Consider the following 17,772-nt stretch of genomic DNA (forward strand, 5'->3'; position numbering starts at 1 on the left):
AATTGAATTTATTCCTGCAATTGCTTATTGCTTTCTTTCAACTGAGTCATTTTCATTAATAAATTCAGCTTCTGAGTCATTAGATGAATTATCAGAAAAACTGTACTCATCTTCTTCACTCATATCCTCCTCGGAGCTCGACTCCTCAAAAGTTTTACTGACTTTCCTTCTCTTCGAACTTTGAATGGGGGATGTCTGGGTATTTACAGATTTTATTTTTTTTGTGATGTCGCCCTATCAGAAACACGTCTTTATTTGCGTTTGTTTACTCCTGAATTTAGTGCGTACTTGAACCCCAACACTTGATGACACTTGAGAGGAAATACCTGAACTACTCTCCCGGTCATCCTCTGACTCAGCTTCAAGTTCACATAGTTTGTCAGCTTCATTACCACTGGAACCTGTGCTCAATCATCTATATATATGACTTGAAAAATGCAAGTATCAAAGCTCCATGCACACGTACTTAAACCGGTAGAAAAATGCGCAGCAAGGTCAACCCGAAAACCTTGCTGCGCATGCTGCACCACCCCGCGAAAGTATCCATCAACACGGTAGAAAAATCTTATAATAATACTTTTCTTGAAATATAATGACACTTTTTCCGTTCATAATTAAGTTTTTCCTTTAATGTGATTGTTTGTAACTTTTCAATTTATATTACGTGGCAATAACATCCTTTGGCTCAATTCAATCTTTTTTAACTCACATAAATAAGATTTGCAACCTTACTGGCACGTACGCTGAAATGATCGTCACAACTGTTGATAGTTTCGATATAGAATTTACATCTCTTCTGCAGGCTCTCAACCATTTTAATCTCTTCTTCGAATCTTTCGGGACATAAATGAAAACCTCATTCGGCGAGGAATTTTAGGTATTTGAGCAACAGGGCACGACAAAAGATTTGTAAACCTTTCTCTCTTTTTTCTCGTTTACATCCATTATGCTTGTTATGCTTGAATGAAATAATCAATTAAGGTTAGTGAAAATCACTAATTAAGAAACCAAAGCAATAATTTACTCTAAATGCCGTTCCATCATTAGCATCCACTTACTTTCTTGTCAAAACATAAACAATAGTCTCTAGCAATATCGTTCTGTGACGTCACGCGTCCATTGCCCCATGACGCAGTGTTTTCAGGCTGCCGAGAAAGAATTATTTTTAAAGAGTGATATCTCAGTAAAAAACCGCAGGCCACCTGTGAAATTTTTACCACATCCATTTTAGATAGTGGTCTTCCGATTCATCTGGTTATAAAAAATTGTGCATGTTCCCCATTCATTATGAATAACGAACAACAACTGAAAACGTACTAACGAATACGTATTGTATGCTTTAAAATTGTTTAGGTTGACGCGCCTTAATGACGAGAATCTTCGTCATCCGTCCGGAACGTTCAGGGAAAAAAATGACAAGAATTCTCGAATATAAAAAAACAGAACTCAATTTACTGCGAAACTTCAGCAAATGCTCCTGTCGTGGTTAAGGTTGTGGTATTTGGAGGAGGCGACCGATAGCTGAGGTCATTTGAGACATGAAGGAAGGGTAAGAAACGAAGGGTCGGAAACCCGGCGTCGGAATTAGTCTGCTCTTAACGAAAGGCGTCAAGGGAATCACGGCTTAACGTCCCATCTGACGGACGCAGTGTTGCTCTTGAAATGTCCTCCACACAACATTCAAGCAGGGATCGGGCAGTCTCTAATAATTCTCTGCCACCGCCGGGATTAGAACCCGAGCCCGCCAGGTGGGAAGCCAACAAGAGACTTGATTATCAAGAGTTACACCCAGAAAAGAATAACTGAGATTTTGTGGAATAGGTTAACCATCAATCTTGATAGAGATCAGCCATTGATGTCTATTTTTGTTACAAATATAAATTAAATGATCAAGTGAAATAAAGTAAATATGGTTTAAAAATGCTTACCTTAAGTAAATAATAGCACAAGTAGTAGTGGTGATGCTCGAGAGGAGATTTTTCATAGAGTTTGGCGAGAGGATGGTTAATGGTGACCAGAAAGGAGTTCGTAAGACCAGGGTGATCTACGTCGTGACAAAGCGCCGAAATCATGATAGAAGTGACCTTTGGATGAAAGGAAGAGAAAAACATGTGAATTCTGACTAACTGTTGCCACTAATACACATTATTAATGGGAAAACTTAAATTAAAGAGAAACCACCCAAGCAGCAATCGATGCCCCAACAACATCCAGACATCATTGTTGGTATTAACATTTGAACCAGTGCAATATCCATGTTAATCCAATTAGCGTTGTATGGATATCTGTCAAATATCCAAAAGGCCCGTCAAACAAATTAGCAACGATGTCCAACAGTGGACATTGGGGTCCGTATTCATAGGCGGATCTAGAAGGGGGGGCACGTGCCCCCGTGCTCCCCGCAGACCTTTAAAAAATGTTCAAGATTTTTTATACGGTCCCGTTATCATTGCGTTCGTTTTGTATTACGGGGTTTCCTTGTGCACGTGACAAAATGTTGCAAACACTTCATTCCAAGAAAAGGAGAGGTCGATAATCTTTTCCACTCGGTAATCCTTTCCCCGCACAAGAATGACGCCCAGAATTATACTTGAAGTATTGGCGCACGTATTCCATTCTCAATTGCCCCATTTCATCCCGCCCTTGTATGTACCTTTAGAGTGATCAGATGGCGACCGTGGAGAACGCCACAGATAGCTGGCTAACCTCTATTTGGTCGAACAAGCCACGATTCCTCTTCAGGATGATGTAGGCGCAGTGCATGACCCCCACAGCATGCTCGAAGTTGTGGTACGGCAGATCGCGATAGGTGTTGCGCACAATGCACGTGAGCTCGAAGAGAAGTGGATCATTGGTGGCCAACTGCGGCTCGAGCATGTCCTTCATCATGTGCACACACAGCTCGACCATGTTCTCTTCGTCTTCAAAAGGACACCATTTGTAGCTGTAAAGATTTAAGACGTTAAGGATAGGCAGAGGCGAATTTTATCGTCAATTTTTCAGTATGGGTACCAGGGCCGGATCAAGGGGAGGAATAAGGGCCCGGACCCTTGGCCATCCGCTAACTCAGGGTCACCCACCAAGCATGAGCCTTCCGCCAATATAGAGGTAAATCTCATAAAATCGGAAAAACAGAAAAAAAACATCAAGTATATCCATGTGGCTAAGTTCCAACAACACGTATCTCAAAAATAGCAACTTTTCAGGAGAGCAAAAAAAAAAAACGATTTATTTTTTTTATTGTATACAATTTTAATTGAAATTAAAAACCAACAATACATAAAAATGAAAAAGAAGCATTCATTTGCAAACAGAGAGTTGTTTTTTTACTTGAATGTTATTGTTTATTAACAGTTTTAGCAGTGTCAACTCAGACTAGCCAAATTTTGAGATACGTGTTGTTAGAACTTAGCCATCGATATAGGGATTCGAAGTGAAGATGGGTTGTATTTGGTTAACGTGTTGTCATCAAGCATTGACGTCAATAAATGTTTAACGCTGCTGATAAAAACACTTTATCCGTTGGCGTTGTTAATGAGGTTCTGAACGAAACCAGTGGCACGCCAAGCGGTGTCGTCACAAACACGAGTTGCGCGCGCAGCTCTTTTTGTATTTAGGAAGACGAAGAGCTCAGTTTGGTATATTGTTTATAAACTTGCTTAAAAATTGTCTTACGTACTTGCATTTTCTGTCATTACGTTACAAATTGCAACATCTCCCAACAAAATCGGCCCCGGGCCACACTCATCCTAAACCCGCCCCTTAGGGGCACAAACATCGTTAAACGTGTCCCTCAGAGGCTCGGAGCCAGAAATATGTTTCAGTGGGGTGCTTGGGTGGTATGCGGGGATATTTTGTCATCGATTGACACGCGTCGGAAAACCTTAAATATCATTTAGCCACGTGATATCTGTTTTTCCTCGGCGAACAATGGCAGTGAAGATTTCTTGGGTCTCACACCACGGAAGGTCCTCCATACCTCCTTCCGACTTTTCGATGTGCAACTCTTCCATCGTCCTCAGGAATTTGGGAATCGTCGGAATTAAAAATCATTGAATTCCCGAGTCCCTGTGGATGATGGGCGAGTGGCACATCGAAACGCCGGAAGGAGGTATGGAGTACCTTACTGGGCGCTTTCCATTCATGCGACTCACGAGTTACCTGTTAGAGGTAACTGTTTATAACTCTCCAATTCCTGCGCGTTATCGTTTGTTGACTTGTGTCACAACAGTCGGCGACTCACATAGAATGGAACACGAAAATCGCGACGCAAGTCGGCTTGTGTTGACGTGTGTCGATGAATGCAAAGCACTCACTCTGTGTGAGACCCGAGAAATCTTCACTGCCATCATTCAATCAGCTTAATAGTTCGTTTGCATAGTGATGAAAATTAAATCTATCGTTTCTATTGGTAGACATCATGAAATGTAAATATATCGAAAAATAGTGGGTTCGAGGAGGTATGGAGTTCCTGTGGGCAATTGCTCACCTTCGCAGTTGTATCGCGGGTAGTCGCCAAAAGGGAAAAAAATAGAGGGAGGGGTAAAGCTCCCAAAGCCCACCCCCGTGGCTGCGTGTCTGATCCACCTCTCAACATGCCTCATCCTATGCCGCCGGTAACGTAAATGCCTCTGGTAATGGTTACACAATTTGTATTTTTCAAATTTCAATTGGAGTTCCATACAAAATGGAAAGGTCATCTTATCCAATTAAGTATGCTTCCCGATTACGTCAGAAGAGGTGGTTTCTTCTGGCGAAATTAATATCTAAGAAGCGCCTCTATGCAACACATAACCCATGGGAACTTGACGTCTGGTTACATCTGGACAGTAATAATCGTAACATATTGTGATGCATTACCATCCCTAGGAAATGAAAAAATCCTGAATATTATGCGTTTCAACACGATAACGTCAAAATCTTAAGAATTTGCTTGTGGTGTATTGTAACCACATTATGAAAACAAAAGTGACTATAGCGATTCTATCGGAAGCCATATATACATTTATTGCCTCAATTATGATATTTTACATATCATATCGTAACATCCACTGTGAGATATCGATCAGTACTCCTCCTCTCCACATACCGAAACTTCTCCAGTGAGATAATAGATTCGGATATACTCCGAATAATAGATTCGTCCAAGTTTTAAATGCATTTCTGCGTAGCGTATACAGAGTGTTGCAGCAGGAATCTAAAATACTTCAGAAGGTGGTTGGATTAAGCATTTTTTTGTCCATAGTCATTGGGCCGTAATTCCTTAATTACTGAGCTGTAGCAACCTTAAACATTGCTTTTGTATTCACTTTGCAGTTACCATGAAAACTGTTTTTCTTGAGTTTTCATGCTGTTCGACATTTTACTTATACTTTTGATTTTTAAGGGCATTAAGTAATTAAGATTGGACGAAAATGTGCTACTATAATTGTTTGAAACAATGAATCTTTGATCTTAATTAAACGAGAGCTTTGAACGAGTATCAACAATACGATTGCGCCATGTCTCCCATTTTGAGATTATTCAGGACAGATAGAGTTTCATCAACGGGTTCAGGGGCGGATCCAGGATTTCTTTCTGGGGGGGGGGGGGGAGGCAAAAGCAAGACCGTATCCAGGATTTTGTTCTGGGGGTGGGGGGGGGCACAAGGATACCTCGTAATACAAAACGAATGCAATGATAATGTATGTATGTATTAAAAATATTGCATATTTTTTAAGGGTCCGGGGGGGCACTTACCCTCATGCCCCCTCCCCTAAATCCGCCTATGAACGGGTTTCTTGAATAAGATGGCTGACTATGATTCTCATACGAACGTTGTCGATACTGGGAATGAATGAATAAATAACAAATGTATTATGTGTATCCGACAGAGTGAACGAGGCAACATCCTTGGAAGAGTGGGAGAAAAGAGAAATCTTCTGAAACTCTGATGGTTGGACGAAGCAACGTAATCAGCCACATCTTGAGACATTATGGTCTGAATACAACAGTCAAGGAAGGATAGATGGACGGAAAGAACAGCAAAGAAAGACCTCGGATTAGTTATAAAGGATAAGCTACCAAGGGTGTAAAATTTAAAATAGCTTAAATATGACGAATCGAGTACAGGAATGCGACTTATCAATACGTATCAGGATTGTTAACCAATATGATGACGAAGATAGTATTGCAATGAGCTGTGAAAAACCATTTTACCTTTGAAGTAAGCATTTGGTACTGCTCTCATAAATTGTGGCAATTGACAAGGGATAATGTGCTCACGTGATTAAATTAAAGGCCGTGTGGTAAGCTGATTTCAGTTACGTGACACAAGTATCGATTTTTCCGCTAATTAAGTATTGTTTCATAAATCATACCTCATTTCGACGCCATAACATTAACGTGTACATATCACAATTTAGAAACATCAGCCATCCAGTATCTAATTAACAAATCTAGCATGTCAACTCATTACAACACACTATCACGTCGATGAATAATAACGTTAAATTTATATTTCACGCAAATTAAGAAAAATAAATCAAATTTCAATAACATTACCTAAGGAAGTCCATTGGCATTCTTAGCGTTTTATAAGAATTTATAAAATATTCCATTTCACTTTCACTTGGCTTAAATTTTGACTGGAGAAGTTTTTCCATCAGTTTCCTTTTGTGGGCCTGTGAAACAACCATGCGTGACAAATTTACTGAGAGGGTGTGAGACTGTCATTTATATTTACTGCAAATATATACACTATCAACTTAAGGTAAAACTGATCGAATACTCGCCAATTTTTCAACACTTGATTTCTTTGAGATAAAATGGCACAGCAATCCAAGGTATTTCATCCCAATTTCGCAAATAATCTCATCATTTAGAGTAAATCTAGGACCATTCACCTTGTTCACCACAGCTAATGCACCTACAGTAAAAACTATTTATTAAAAGTTATTCATGATATAAATTATTCATCTATGTTCTATTCCTCCTTTTAACTGAGGTTTCGTAAAAGATTGGTTGAATTACTATTCCAGTCTTTTTCATCGCCATTTCATTTCTAATAAAAGTAGGTTTTAGAAATAACACTAGAAGCTATACTAGAAGCAAGAAAAGTGGCTAAGAAATTTTTTTGAAATGATTAACTCCAATAAGTCATGGGAAGCCTCTAAGTAAACAGAATGAGCCAAGAGTGTGATCGAATAGCCATTTAATTTGCATTTTCAAACAAGAGCCCCACTACGATCCCTCCCAAGTCACCTTAGCTTGAGCACGCGGTCATAGCCTTAACCATTCTCAGACTAATCCCTACTATATTATATATTCCAAAAATAATAAATTGACAAAAAATTATGCATTCATTATTATATTTGAAAACCTCGCAAATGATTACTCAATGATGAAGGTCAGATGTACAAAAATCAGATTTATCATAATTTCAGATGATGGAGAGAGAAAAATCCCCATTTGAATTTTCACTTTATTAGTAGTTACGAGCGTGCTGCGCCCGCTCCCAGCGGGCTTCCCCCGCTCTTTTCAATATAGGTCCACAGAGGGATAGGCGCGTTTATAATTTTAAAATGTAGAAAAAAAGGCAGGGCCTTATGTACAAATTTAATTGGAATGTTTATGTACAAATTGAGGTTAGAGGACCTCTTTAAACACACCATTGTAAGTAATTACACTATCCTCTGTTAAACGCACATGATGACTCATACTTACGTATCAACAGGAGACTTGAATGTGGAATCAGCCGCATTTTGATAAAAGTTATTTAAAGAATGCGAGATATTTTTGCAAATGAACAAATGTATCAGTTAGTGCGCCGTTAACGTCAGGAATATTTACAGTTTTTTTTGTTTTTTTTTGTTTTTTTTAAATTATTTAAAAACCAATTTTAGGAAACAATAGAAATATTAAGGAAGTAAGATATGCCGTTGCATGTTCTCTGATAAATTCTGTGCATTTTGGTACTTCATTTGTAGAGTTTGGTTGCGTATAAGTTGAGAAAAAGGTATCTATACAGTTTAAATTATATAGAAGATTCACGGGGATATTTCCCATATTCTAAGATTATTATAAACTTGATACACGTCAGCGATTGGCCCATTGCCTCGTAAGCATTACAGCCCATGCCAAATAAAGTATTTATGGGGAAACGTTTATAACAACAGAGGTCAATGGGCGCTGAAGTGAAAGTTAGTTCGGTTAACTCTTGATTATGACCTGAAAAGGTGGAAAGCGGTAGTTTTAAATAAATACTATATGGATTATAACAAAGTTTAGTTTTGAATCCATCATGTCACCATTCCACGAAGTGAACTCGTGTATCATTCATTTGATACTGAAATTGCATAACTTAAGGATTCAAAAACTTCGTTTCCTCAACAGAAAATCATTACCTCTAATAGATCCCTCAGGTGGTAGAGGGTATGCAAGCAAAGATTTTGTTCCATTTCCTTTGTAAAAGTTTCCTATTTTCGGAAAGACAGGATCCGAGCAGGGAAATGTTAAATTGATAGATTTTACTTCTTCGACGGCTTTCCAGAGCGGACCAAACTCTTCTGTAAACCTGTTGGTCAGAATTAAACGTGATAATAAGGGTAAAAGTGAAGGAGATTATTTTCTATGTTTCAGGAAAAATCTGAAATACTTCAGGATGTGGTGGGGAAGGCAATTTTAAGATTATTTGCCCATAAACCTGGGGTCGCAGCTGCTTAGTTACTGAGTGAGCTATGGCATGGGAAACATTTTTTAAATGCTCCTTGGGTTACCTGAAAACTGTTCTTCTTTGGTATCCAGCTTTTGAGACATTTTATTGAAGGGCCTCGGCGCACTGGAAACTTTCACAATGCAACTATTTAATTGGTTTGCTAAAGTTTCCAGTGCGCGGGGTCCCTAATTTTCTGATTATTTAGGAAATAAAATAATTAAATTTGGAAAAAAACGTGCGGTTATAATTGTCTGCAACAATTAATCTCAAAATGGATTACATTGCACAATCGTATTGTTGATACTCGCTCAAAGCTCTCATTTTATTAAGCTCAAAGTTTTGGAGTTGCGACCCCATCTTTATGGATAAAAAAGTTATTAAAATTATCACCCCTGCAACCTCCAGATTCCTCCTAAAACACCCTTTATATAATGCAATTTAGGTTATTGTAAGAGTGAATGAATAAAAATTTGAACACATAATAGTCCTCCCAAGATAAATTTAAAAAGTCGAGCACCCACAAAGCGCATTCACATTCATATGCGAAAAAAAATATTTGAAAAATCTTCGGTCTTTCTGAAGACTTGTGACGATAGTTGGAGCCACAATTCATAAGTATTGGAAAATTATGTCACAATCTTGTAGACGAGTTTTCATAAAATATTCCAGCAATGTGTATCATAATAAATAATTTTAATTTTTCCTGGTGAATGATATTCAGGAATTATTCTCGAGTTCTACACCAGGTTAATTCAGTCATATTGGCCAACGTTTCGGGAAACGATATTCTCAAGGCGTGTTACTGTCTGAATGACCAAATTCACACTGAACCGTGTTGGCCGTTTGACAAGTACAACAATAAAGCTCAAAAAGCTCTGGGGTATAAACCTCAGAGTAAGGATTGGGGTAGAGGGCGCTTTCAGGCTGCGCAGTAGCAGATTCTTGTAGTCAACATGGTTACCACGTGATCGTGGGAAGTAGTGCGGGAATCCCTTGTGGGAAGAATTGTGGGAAGTGTGGGATGTATATGCTGTATATGCGGGATCTTGACTACATGCGCAGTAGCCAAAGCGCACTCTCCCCCATCCTTACTCTGAGGTATAAACAGGTATACCAGTTTATACCTCAGAAATATAAGAAGAATATCAGGTATCAATTGCATAAAAAACATAACTAAAGTACACAACGAATTTCAAATCGGTGCCACATTGAATTTCCATCGAAGCCTTCTCAAATCTAAACTGTGGGAAATTCTGTCTAAAAATTATGCCTTGAAAGAGTCTTCACCATGGGCATATCCAAAGGAGAAGAACGACATTTTCAATCTGAGGTTTGTGTTGTCATAGAAATCCGCAATAGATGACACCAGTCAAGCAAAATTAACGCGACATAAAATTATGAAAATAAATTAAATTACAAATTAAATTATGAAAATAATTACGCAGAAGGAGATACGCACGTTGTGGTAAATGTCAGCACAAAAAGCTGCTTTCAAAATTCGGCAATAACACGAGCTATATTTTTGGTGAGACACACGAACCTCAATGCCGCTAATGACTTAAGCCAAATCATTATTTTTTCGTCGCGAAAGTGATCACTATCGCGATCACTTTTCCCGTCGCGAAAAGCGATCGCTCTGGTGATCATTTTTCTGAATCACACGGTCACTACCGCCGTCGCTTTTCGCATCACTTCCGATATCACAGCTCGTTGTCATAGGACCCGCATAACAAAGATATATATAGCGTGTTTGTTCATATTAGTCATTCCCACTATTGTCAAACGTTGCGCTGCAATCACTCCATTTAGGCATGCGTTCCGATTGGCTGATATGGGGTTTTAGGGACGGCTTTAGCGACGGAAAAAGCGACCGGAAGAGTGATGAAAAATAGCGATGGGAATCCTCATCGCGATCGCGAAAAACAATTGCCGGCGACGATCATTTTGCGAATGATCACTCTAGTGATCGCGATAGTGATCATTTTCGCGACGAAAAAAATGATCGTGTGATTCAGGCTGCAGCTTTTATCTAAAGTCCCATTACTTTAATCATTAAAACTCACTTCGTTCAGATGCACGCAGGAAGCGTCGATGAAAAATTTAATAAATTAAATTCACCCCGTATATTTATGTTACAGTAGCTAGTAAGGCTAGGCGTGTGCTACATACAAACAATGGTAGAGAATTTAGAGTGCAGAAGCTATTTATAATCGCATACAGAACAGAGAGAAGAGAATAAGATACCTCAGGGCAAGGACAATGCGTGGGATTTACCAACTTTAGGGAAATTCTCTACTACTGGGATTTGAATGAAAATGGAAATCCACTCAATGCACGAAATCTAATGATGAAATTGAAACTTTAAGTTTCATTAATTTTATTATCAGAGGCTTATGTTTAGATAGCTGTATAAAATTATAAGATCAATATGAGACTATCATTCTTTCCTTGATTTGTGGACGGCATTTGTCCTTCACGCATCGACTTACTGAAGATTGCCTTACTGCCAAAAAAAATTCTTGCCCTATTTTGCTTTGATATTCTCCCTCATGAACCGCAATGCAACGAGAATCTTATTGATTTATGACAAACGAGAATTCATGATTGGATTCGGTAAATTTGTATGAACTTGGAGATATTTTATAAATAGAGATCCCAATGTGAAAACAAGCATGCTTTGACATTTATCTTAAACCTTGACGAGAAGAGAACGGCGATAAAGTAAAAAAAAGTATCCTGAGTGTTAGATTAAGGCTCGATTACTCTCGATGTTTTTTTTCATGATTTAAAATAAGCCACTATTACATTATTACTGAGAGCATTTTATTGAGTAAATGAAAAAGTACGGATTACTCATAGAATGCATTCTGCAGGATGTGTATTTCCGATGCTGCAAAGGAAAAAAATCCACATCAAAACACCGACTGAACTTACATGAGTCCTCAACGGCTACCCGTCAGTAACTTAAAATAAGGCAGCAAAGCCAATCAGAAAAATAAACGATTGGTCATGAGATTGCCGATTTTTTCAATATTTGACAAAATATACTCAGTGCCGCACGACTCGTAAAAAAACAAGGTTTAAAACGGAAGAGAAGAAAATGGCTGAGAAATTATAAATAGATTACTTTTAATTTACTATGTAAAAGCACCATCAAGATAGGCGGCAATATTTACGCATGATTTGCACTATTTTTATGACATATGGCGTTCAAGCCGGTTAGCTGAAAATTGCGCCATTTGATATTCATTTTTTAACCAGTAGCATGCCCAAATTGAGTTCAGTTTCTATCCTAGTTTCCATAACCAGATGCCAACAACTTCCAAAATTGTAAGAGCTCTTTAGCTGCATTAGTCTCCTGAAGTAATAACTTATTCCACCAACCTGATCAAGGTACTCAAGTCATCCAATGCCCTATCTACAACCTACGCTCCTCTCTCGGACAATTTGCGTCCTCTTAAGGCGGGAGTTAAACAAGATTGAACTTCAACCACCGGTAACTGAAAGAAGAAATTGGGGACGAGCACAATGACTTAGCTGATATTACACCAAAAAGAAATGAATCGAGTAGTAACAGTAAATACGGGGTCTTATGCTTTCCATGACTAAAGTATATATTATTGGATTTGTGAATATGAAGGCACGAACTAAAGGTACGAACGATAGAAGTAATATATGATTTGTTTATGCTTCTCACATCGCTAATTATCCTGACGGCCAAATAACAGAAATACCTACTATATAAGAATAATCTACCAGTTTTTGTTTCCCTATTACATTAAATTAAAATGTTGGTCCTGACTCCATCTCTTCTGCTGCTTACTAATGAAATAACAGTAACATTATAATAATAATAAGAAAATAATAATAAAAGACATAAATAATGATAAGACAACCTTTGTCTGCTTAATGGTTATTTTCAGCTGAATTCCGAATGCAATGAAATTGTAAAATTAAGTATTTTTCCCATGTCTTACCCTCTAGTTGCCGTTTTAATATAACTAAACGAGCATAGTTTTCGAGATTTATCCCAAAAGTTTCCGCTGAAAAATTTTCGGTGCCTAGCATAGTGCTGTTTATTTATAAAAATTTATCATAGCATAATTCCTTCATTCGAAGATAAAAGACCAATCAACCAATTGTTTTCCAGCTCCACACTTTACTCCGAGATGGTGAGCTCCCTTAGTGGCGCGGGAATGCCATTGAAGAGAGCGCAATAACAACAGGTTCATAAAAAGCGAGTGACCCCAGTTTCTTTCTCGCCCTTCGGCCGACGAATCCACTTTCTCCTCAGATTCCCATTTGTCATTCTCGATAGAGCCCTACATAACTCTTTCCTTTTTCGTCTCCGCCGTATATTAACCTGTTTGGGTTGTCTATCAGCACCCGTGCTCATAATTATTTTGTAGAACTGAGTCGTCGGGAAGAAAACCGTTTCTCTTTATTGCGTTCTTTAGCCGTATGCTCTGGACAAAACGTTTGTTTCATGAAAGTACCGATTTCCCTTTTGTAAAATTCTATTAAAAATGGCAGAATAATGAATTCACTCATTGGTGGATGAAGGAAATAATAAAAGTAATTGAAGCGTCCAACACTCATAAGTATTTAGCAGAAAAAAATCGGATAGTAAGGTTTATTTCAGTAGTTTCACTTAATACATGAACGGAAAAAGAAGCACGTGAATATTATTGAATGCACGTCATCTTATCAAATGCGTAGTAGTTGTTACTCTTTCACTTTCAGTTTACATTAAATTTCAGCTTCAGGGTAGTAATGACTTAACTGATGTTTTCAGAAAGGCTCGGCGAATTTTATTATTATTATTTTTAGGAGCCAAAGCCTCTCCTTCAATCGCTGATGTATTCAGGGGTTAAAAATGTCACTCAATCAGTTAAACCTAATCTGAAGCAGTGTCGAACTATTTCATCTTCACCATTACCACCAGCACACATGAATATATAAAATTAAGTATTTTTTGTCCATGTCTGTATCTCTAGTTACCGTTTAAAAACAATCTTAACACGAATCTGCGTAAAATTTCTTGTATGTATCAATTTACTGCAATAAAGGGTTCCAATCCATTTATGATATTTCCAAACAAATGTTGACTTTTTGAGGATTTTACATTATTTACATGCCACAAAATAATATTATGGGGACACTTTCTAGGTCCCTTTACGCACTTTAGTCCCCATAGCTGTCGAGTCACTGAGAAAATCCCTTAATCGGTATAATACTTTAGTAATAATACTTGGGTATTACATGGTTTTATGCAGTTATCCTTTAGGATGGCAAAGAAATTTGCCGACACGTTGGCATCGATTACCAATTTAGCCTTTTTACTGGACCCAAACTCTACAAAGTGGTTGAGAAGAATATTAAAAGTATATTAAATATTCGCAAAGAAGGAGAAGTATTAGAATCATACCTAATAATAGTAAAATCAATTCATAGTTTCATTTGCTAACTCTTATCCTTTTCCATCTTAACAATGAAGTTGCGGTTTTAATGTTGGCCTCAGTATTTGGTAACTGTGCAGCCACCTTGAGCGCTCTTGTATATGTTGGCTCTGAGATTCCAGCACTGCCCTTAACCCAAATGCAAGCCTTCCTCTCACGGGTATGTCGAACGTTTTTTCCCCCTCCGCCTCTTGTCGATGCCTCGAATCCTGAGCTCTCGTTCCTCGCTTACGTCAAGTAATGCCGGAGATAAGGCTTTCGTAAAGTACCACTTGTAACACCTTGCGTGCCATGGGCGTTATATTACGTTACGTGAAATCCTTCGATTTTTGCTACGGGCGTAATATTACGTCATGCATCTTTTGAAAAAACGTAGTTTGCCATTTTTTTAAACAAAGTTGTTAAATTTGTGCAAACCTACAAATAAGTAAATGAAAAAAAGCAAAATTCGTTCTTTAAAATTATATTAAACACCTGTATCTCGGATCAAAGGTTGGTTAGTAAGAAGTAGCACAAAAGTATTTAAAATTACCAGCACTGGGGTACAGATCTGTCGTACTAAGATCAATACGGTAAGTGATAATTATAAAGATACGATATATATCAGTAGAAAAGGCGGACCCAATGATGTGAGAAGAACATCTAATTTACTAAGAATATGAGATAAAATGGTTATGATTCCACGCAGACGCTCTTTCATCCATGGGTCCTTCCAAGCTAGTGGTAGTACCGACAAATCTATTTACGACTATTTCAGAAATAAATAAGGTTTCCTTTCAAATTGAGAATACAATCAATATAATTTTCTGAAAGTGGAATGAAGAAAGAAACAAGATGTAGCTATGCAAAAACAAAAATAGCCCTCGAATAAAGGTAAATCTGACGCGATTCGCAAAGAGGGTACATAATTATTTATCCGATCAAAAAATGGTATTTCCTTTTGCTCTGAGAAAAGGTGAAATTGTTATTTTAAAACTGGTGAAAAATGATAATTGCATTTTATAAATTCAGCTCTATGTAACGTACATACCAGTAGATTCATAAAGCTCTTTAAAAACACGTACCATAGAGATTTTAAAATTTAAGTGTAGGGAAAAATGAGAAATAATAGTCTCAGCACCATAAATATTGACTGCGATTTCAAGCCATCAGCAGTAAAATAAAATGATGAACTATTTAATTAGCTATACGATTTTCTGCCATGACCATGAATATATAAAAAACCTATCTCAGTGGTGATATAAGAGACTGGAGCTAATTTACACGGAGTAATTTGAGACATCAACATTTCTTATTTCCTCTTCACATAATAAGCGCCATAATCAACCCATTAAAACTGCCAATAAGACTCGGTATCTTCCCTAATAATTTCAGATTAGATTAGATTCAGAAATATATCTGACTTAGGACCTGCAAGGAAAGATAAGAGATAAGATCTGCAAGAGAGAAACACTAGAAATTCATTAATTCCAGCCAGGAAAATTTATATGGGGAAAAGTGGTAGTCTTTTTTAGGAAAATTCTGGAAGACTTCAGCAAATATGTGTGAGTGAAACATTTTTTTTTTTTTACCGAGAATCATTACTAGTAGCATACGTCACAAAAAATAAAAATAAACGGGAAAAATTGTTCAGTAGCCCCTCGCCAGCAAAGGATTCTTATTTTTGGTAGATGTATACTAAAATTTGCTTTCTCTAAAACAGGTACAGTCTACCACCATGCCTCTTACATGTGAGTTACTGGAAGTATACCAATGAGGACCATGAACATAAAAACAATCCACTTCCGCACAGTTCTTCGTTAATTTCCCTTAAAAAAAACAGCACGCTCTGGACGCAGATGACATATCCTTCATTTTATTGGTAGTTTTACAACAACATGCTAAATATCCCTGGCCATCATGCATAAAATTTATGTTTCAGGGTTGAAAGGAAAATACTACCTCACGCCCAGGGCTGGGCAAAATACTGGCCGAGGAGTATTTTAAATACAAAATACCTCTCAAAATGTATTTAAAATGCAAAATACAAAATGCCTTTGACTTGCTCATTTGAAAAACAAACTACAAAATAGTATTTTAAATACCATTTGAAATACAAAATACATTTGTATGGAAACTAAAATGTCTTTAAAAAATATAACCTGCCTTGGCACGTTATGAATGTTGCAAACATGAAGAAAACGATTCAAACAAAATAAATTAAGCTCTGAAGCATAGTTTCACAGAAGGATTATCAGAGCTACTCCATAAGTATTTTACAAATGTATTTTTTTATTTTAGAAATGGGAAAATACCAACAATCTTTAATTGAGATACAAAATACAGGATACATTCAGGTCTTGTATTTGAAATGACAAATATAAATTACAAATGTATTTCAAATACGTATTTTAAAATACTTGTTTTTGAAATACTGCCCAGCCCCACTCACGCCCAATGGAGAGAAAATGCTTCGTTCAAACCGTGCGTGAAGTGGCACCTTAAGCCTTATACATATATACTATTATCACAATAAACCTACATAAGTGCGATTACGTCGGCACACGTGGGATTAAAAGCTATTGAGAGCGATGATTGTGTACGGTTTCGCATGACAACGCAAGGCAATTCCTTGGTTAGAGGACGCAGAGAATTGATAGATAATACCTTGACGTGGACAGGTTGGGGATCAACTTGTCGATGATGTAATCTTATTCTTTATGCTATCGATTGCCTCCACACTTTAGATTTTTGTATTGTATTCTGGCTATTTGGAGGAATATTTCAATTGCAGCATTAATTTCTTGCAAAATACTGCATATTTCATTAAAACATTTCTGCATCATGGTACTGTGTCATTTAAGTACCGGAAATAAACTTGATACGATGATAGTTACGTATCTCTTGAGTATCAAAGAGTGCTTTTCAAAGACTCAAAATGTAATCATCTAATGAATTCTTTCACAAGAGTTACGGCAATATTTTGTTTTGCAAATTTCAATTAATAACTCCAGATGAACTGATCCTAATGGAGTTGAGTGTTTCCATATTGAAATAAACACATGCAATTTTACACGATATTTACTGTGGAAAATTGCATATGTTTCTTCTGATATAATTTCAGTTAAATACCTTACACCGTACAAATATAAAATATTTTAAATTCACGTAAGGGCTTAACTACACAAAGCTTATAAATGTTACCGTACATATCGCTACCGATGAAAATTACAATGTTATTAAATAATTCAATAATGCAATAAAAACACAGGACTTCCTGACCAGGCCTTGGTAGGGTTGAAAAGAACAATTTTAACTCAAAATCTATCCTCACGCCATTTCATCAGGAAATATACTGTACCATACCGAGACATTAACTGAAATTCATGTATTATACCACACCTTATAGACCCTTGAAATACCATATACTTTCAAGAGGGAGGAGAACGAAAGGAGAAAAGTAGAAGCCAATGACATAAGTAGAAGCCAAAGTCAATGACAACTGTAAAAAAATTATCATACCTCCCTTACCCAGAAAAATATGGCAAATCGAAATTGTGGGAGCCATGATTCACACTGCCCTGGCAAACGCTTTCTGCATAATATAAAATCTTAATCAGAGATTGGACTTCATAAAAG

At 37.3% G+C, this 17,772-nt stretch overlaps 2 protein-coding genes across 2 annotated transcripts in view; both read right to left on the minus strand.

Annotated features, from left to right (window-relative positions):
• The window catches only part of LOC124165941 (cAMP and cAMP-inhibited cGMP 3',5'-cyclic phosphodiesterase 10A-like), a 32,853-nt gene extending 26,200 nt beyond the window's left edge, over positions 1-6,653 (minus strand). Inside the window, exons 1-3 of the mRNA XM_046543477.1 lie at positions 6,544-6,653; positions 2,707-2,944; positions 1,929-2,084 (exon numbers count right to left, since the gene is read on the minus strand). Coding sequence (XP_046399433.1) covers positions 1,929-2,084; positions 2,707-2,944; positions 6,544-6,644 — 495 coding nt within the window. The 5' untranslated portion in view covers positions 6,645-6,653. The remainder of the gene's footprint in view (positions 1-1,928; positions 2,085-2,706; positions 2,945-6,543) is intronic.
• A 93-nt stretch (positions 6,654-6,746) lies between these two features.
• LOC124164914 (cAMP and cAMP-inhibited cGMP 3',5'-cyclic phosphodiesterase 10A-like) overlaps positions 6,747-17,772 on the minus strand; it is a 48,606-nt gene continuing 37,580 nt past the window's right edge. Inside the window, exons 7-8 of the mRNA XM_046542144.1 lie at positions 8,385-8,554; positions 6,747-6,907 (exon numbers count right to left, since the gene is read on the minus strand). Coding sequence (XP_046398100.1) covers positions 6,747-6,907; positions 8,385-8,554 — 331 coding nt within the window. The remainder of the gene's footprint in view (positions 6,908-8,384; positions 8,555-17,772) is intronic.

This window comes from Ischnura elegans, chromosome 9 (genome assembly GCF_921293095.1).
Source record: "Ischnura elegans chromosome 9, ioIscEleg1.1, whole genome shotgun sequence".
Lineage (NCBI taxonomy): Eukaryota > Metazoa > Arthropoda > Insecta > Odonata > Coenagrionidae > Ischnura > Ischnura elegans.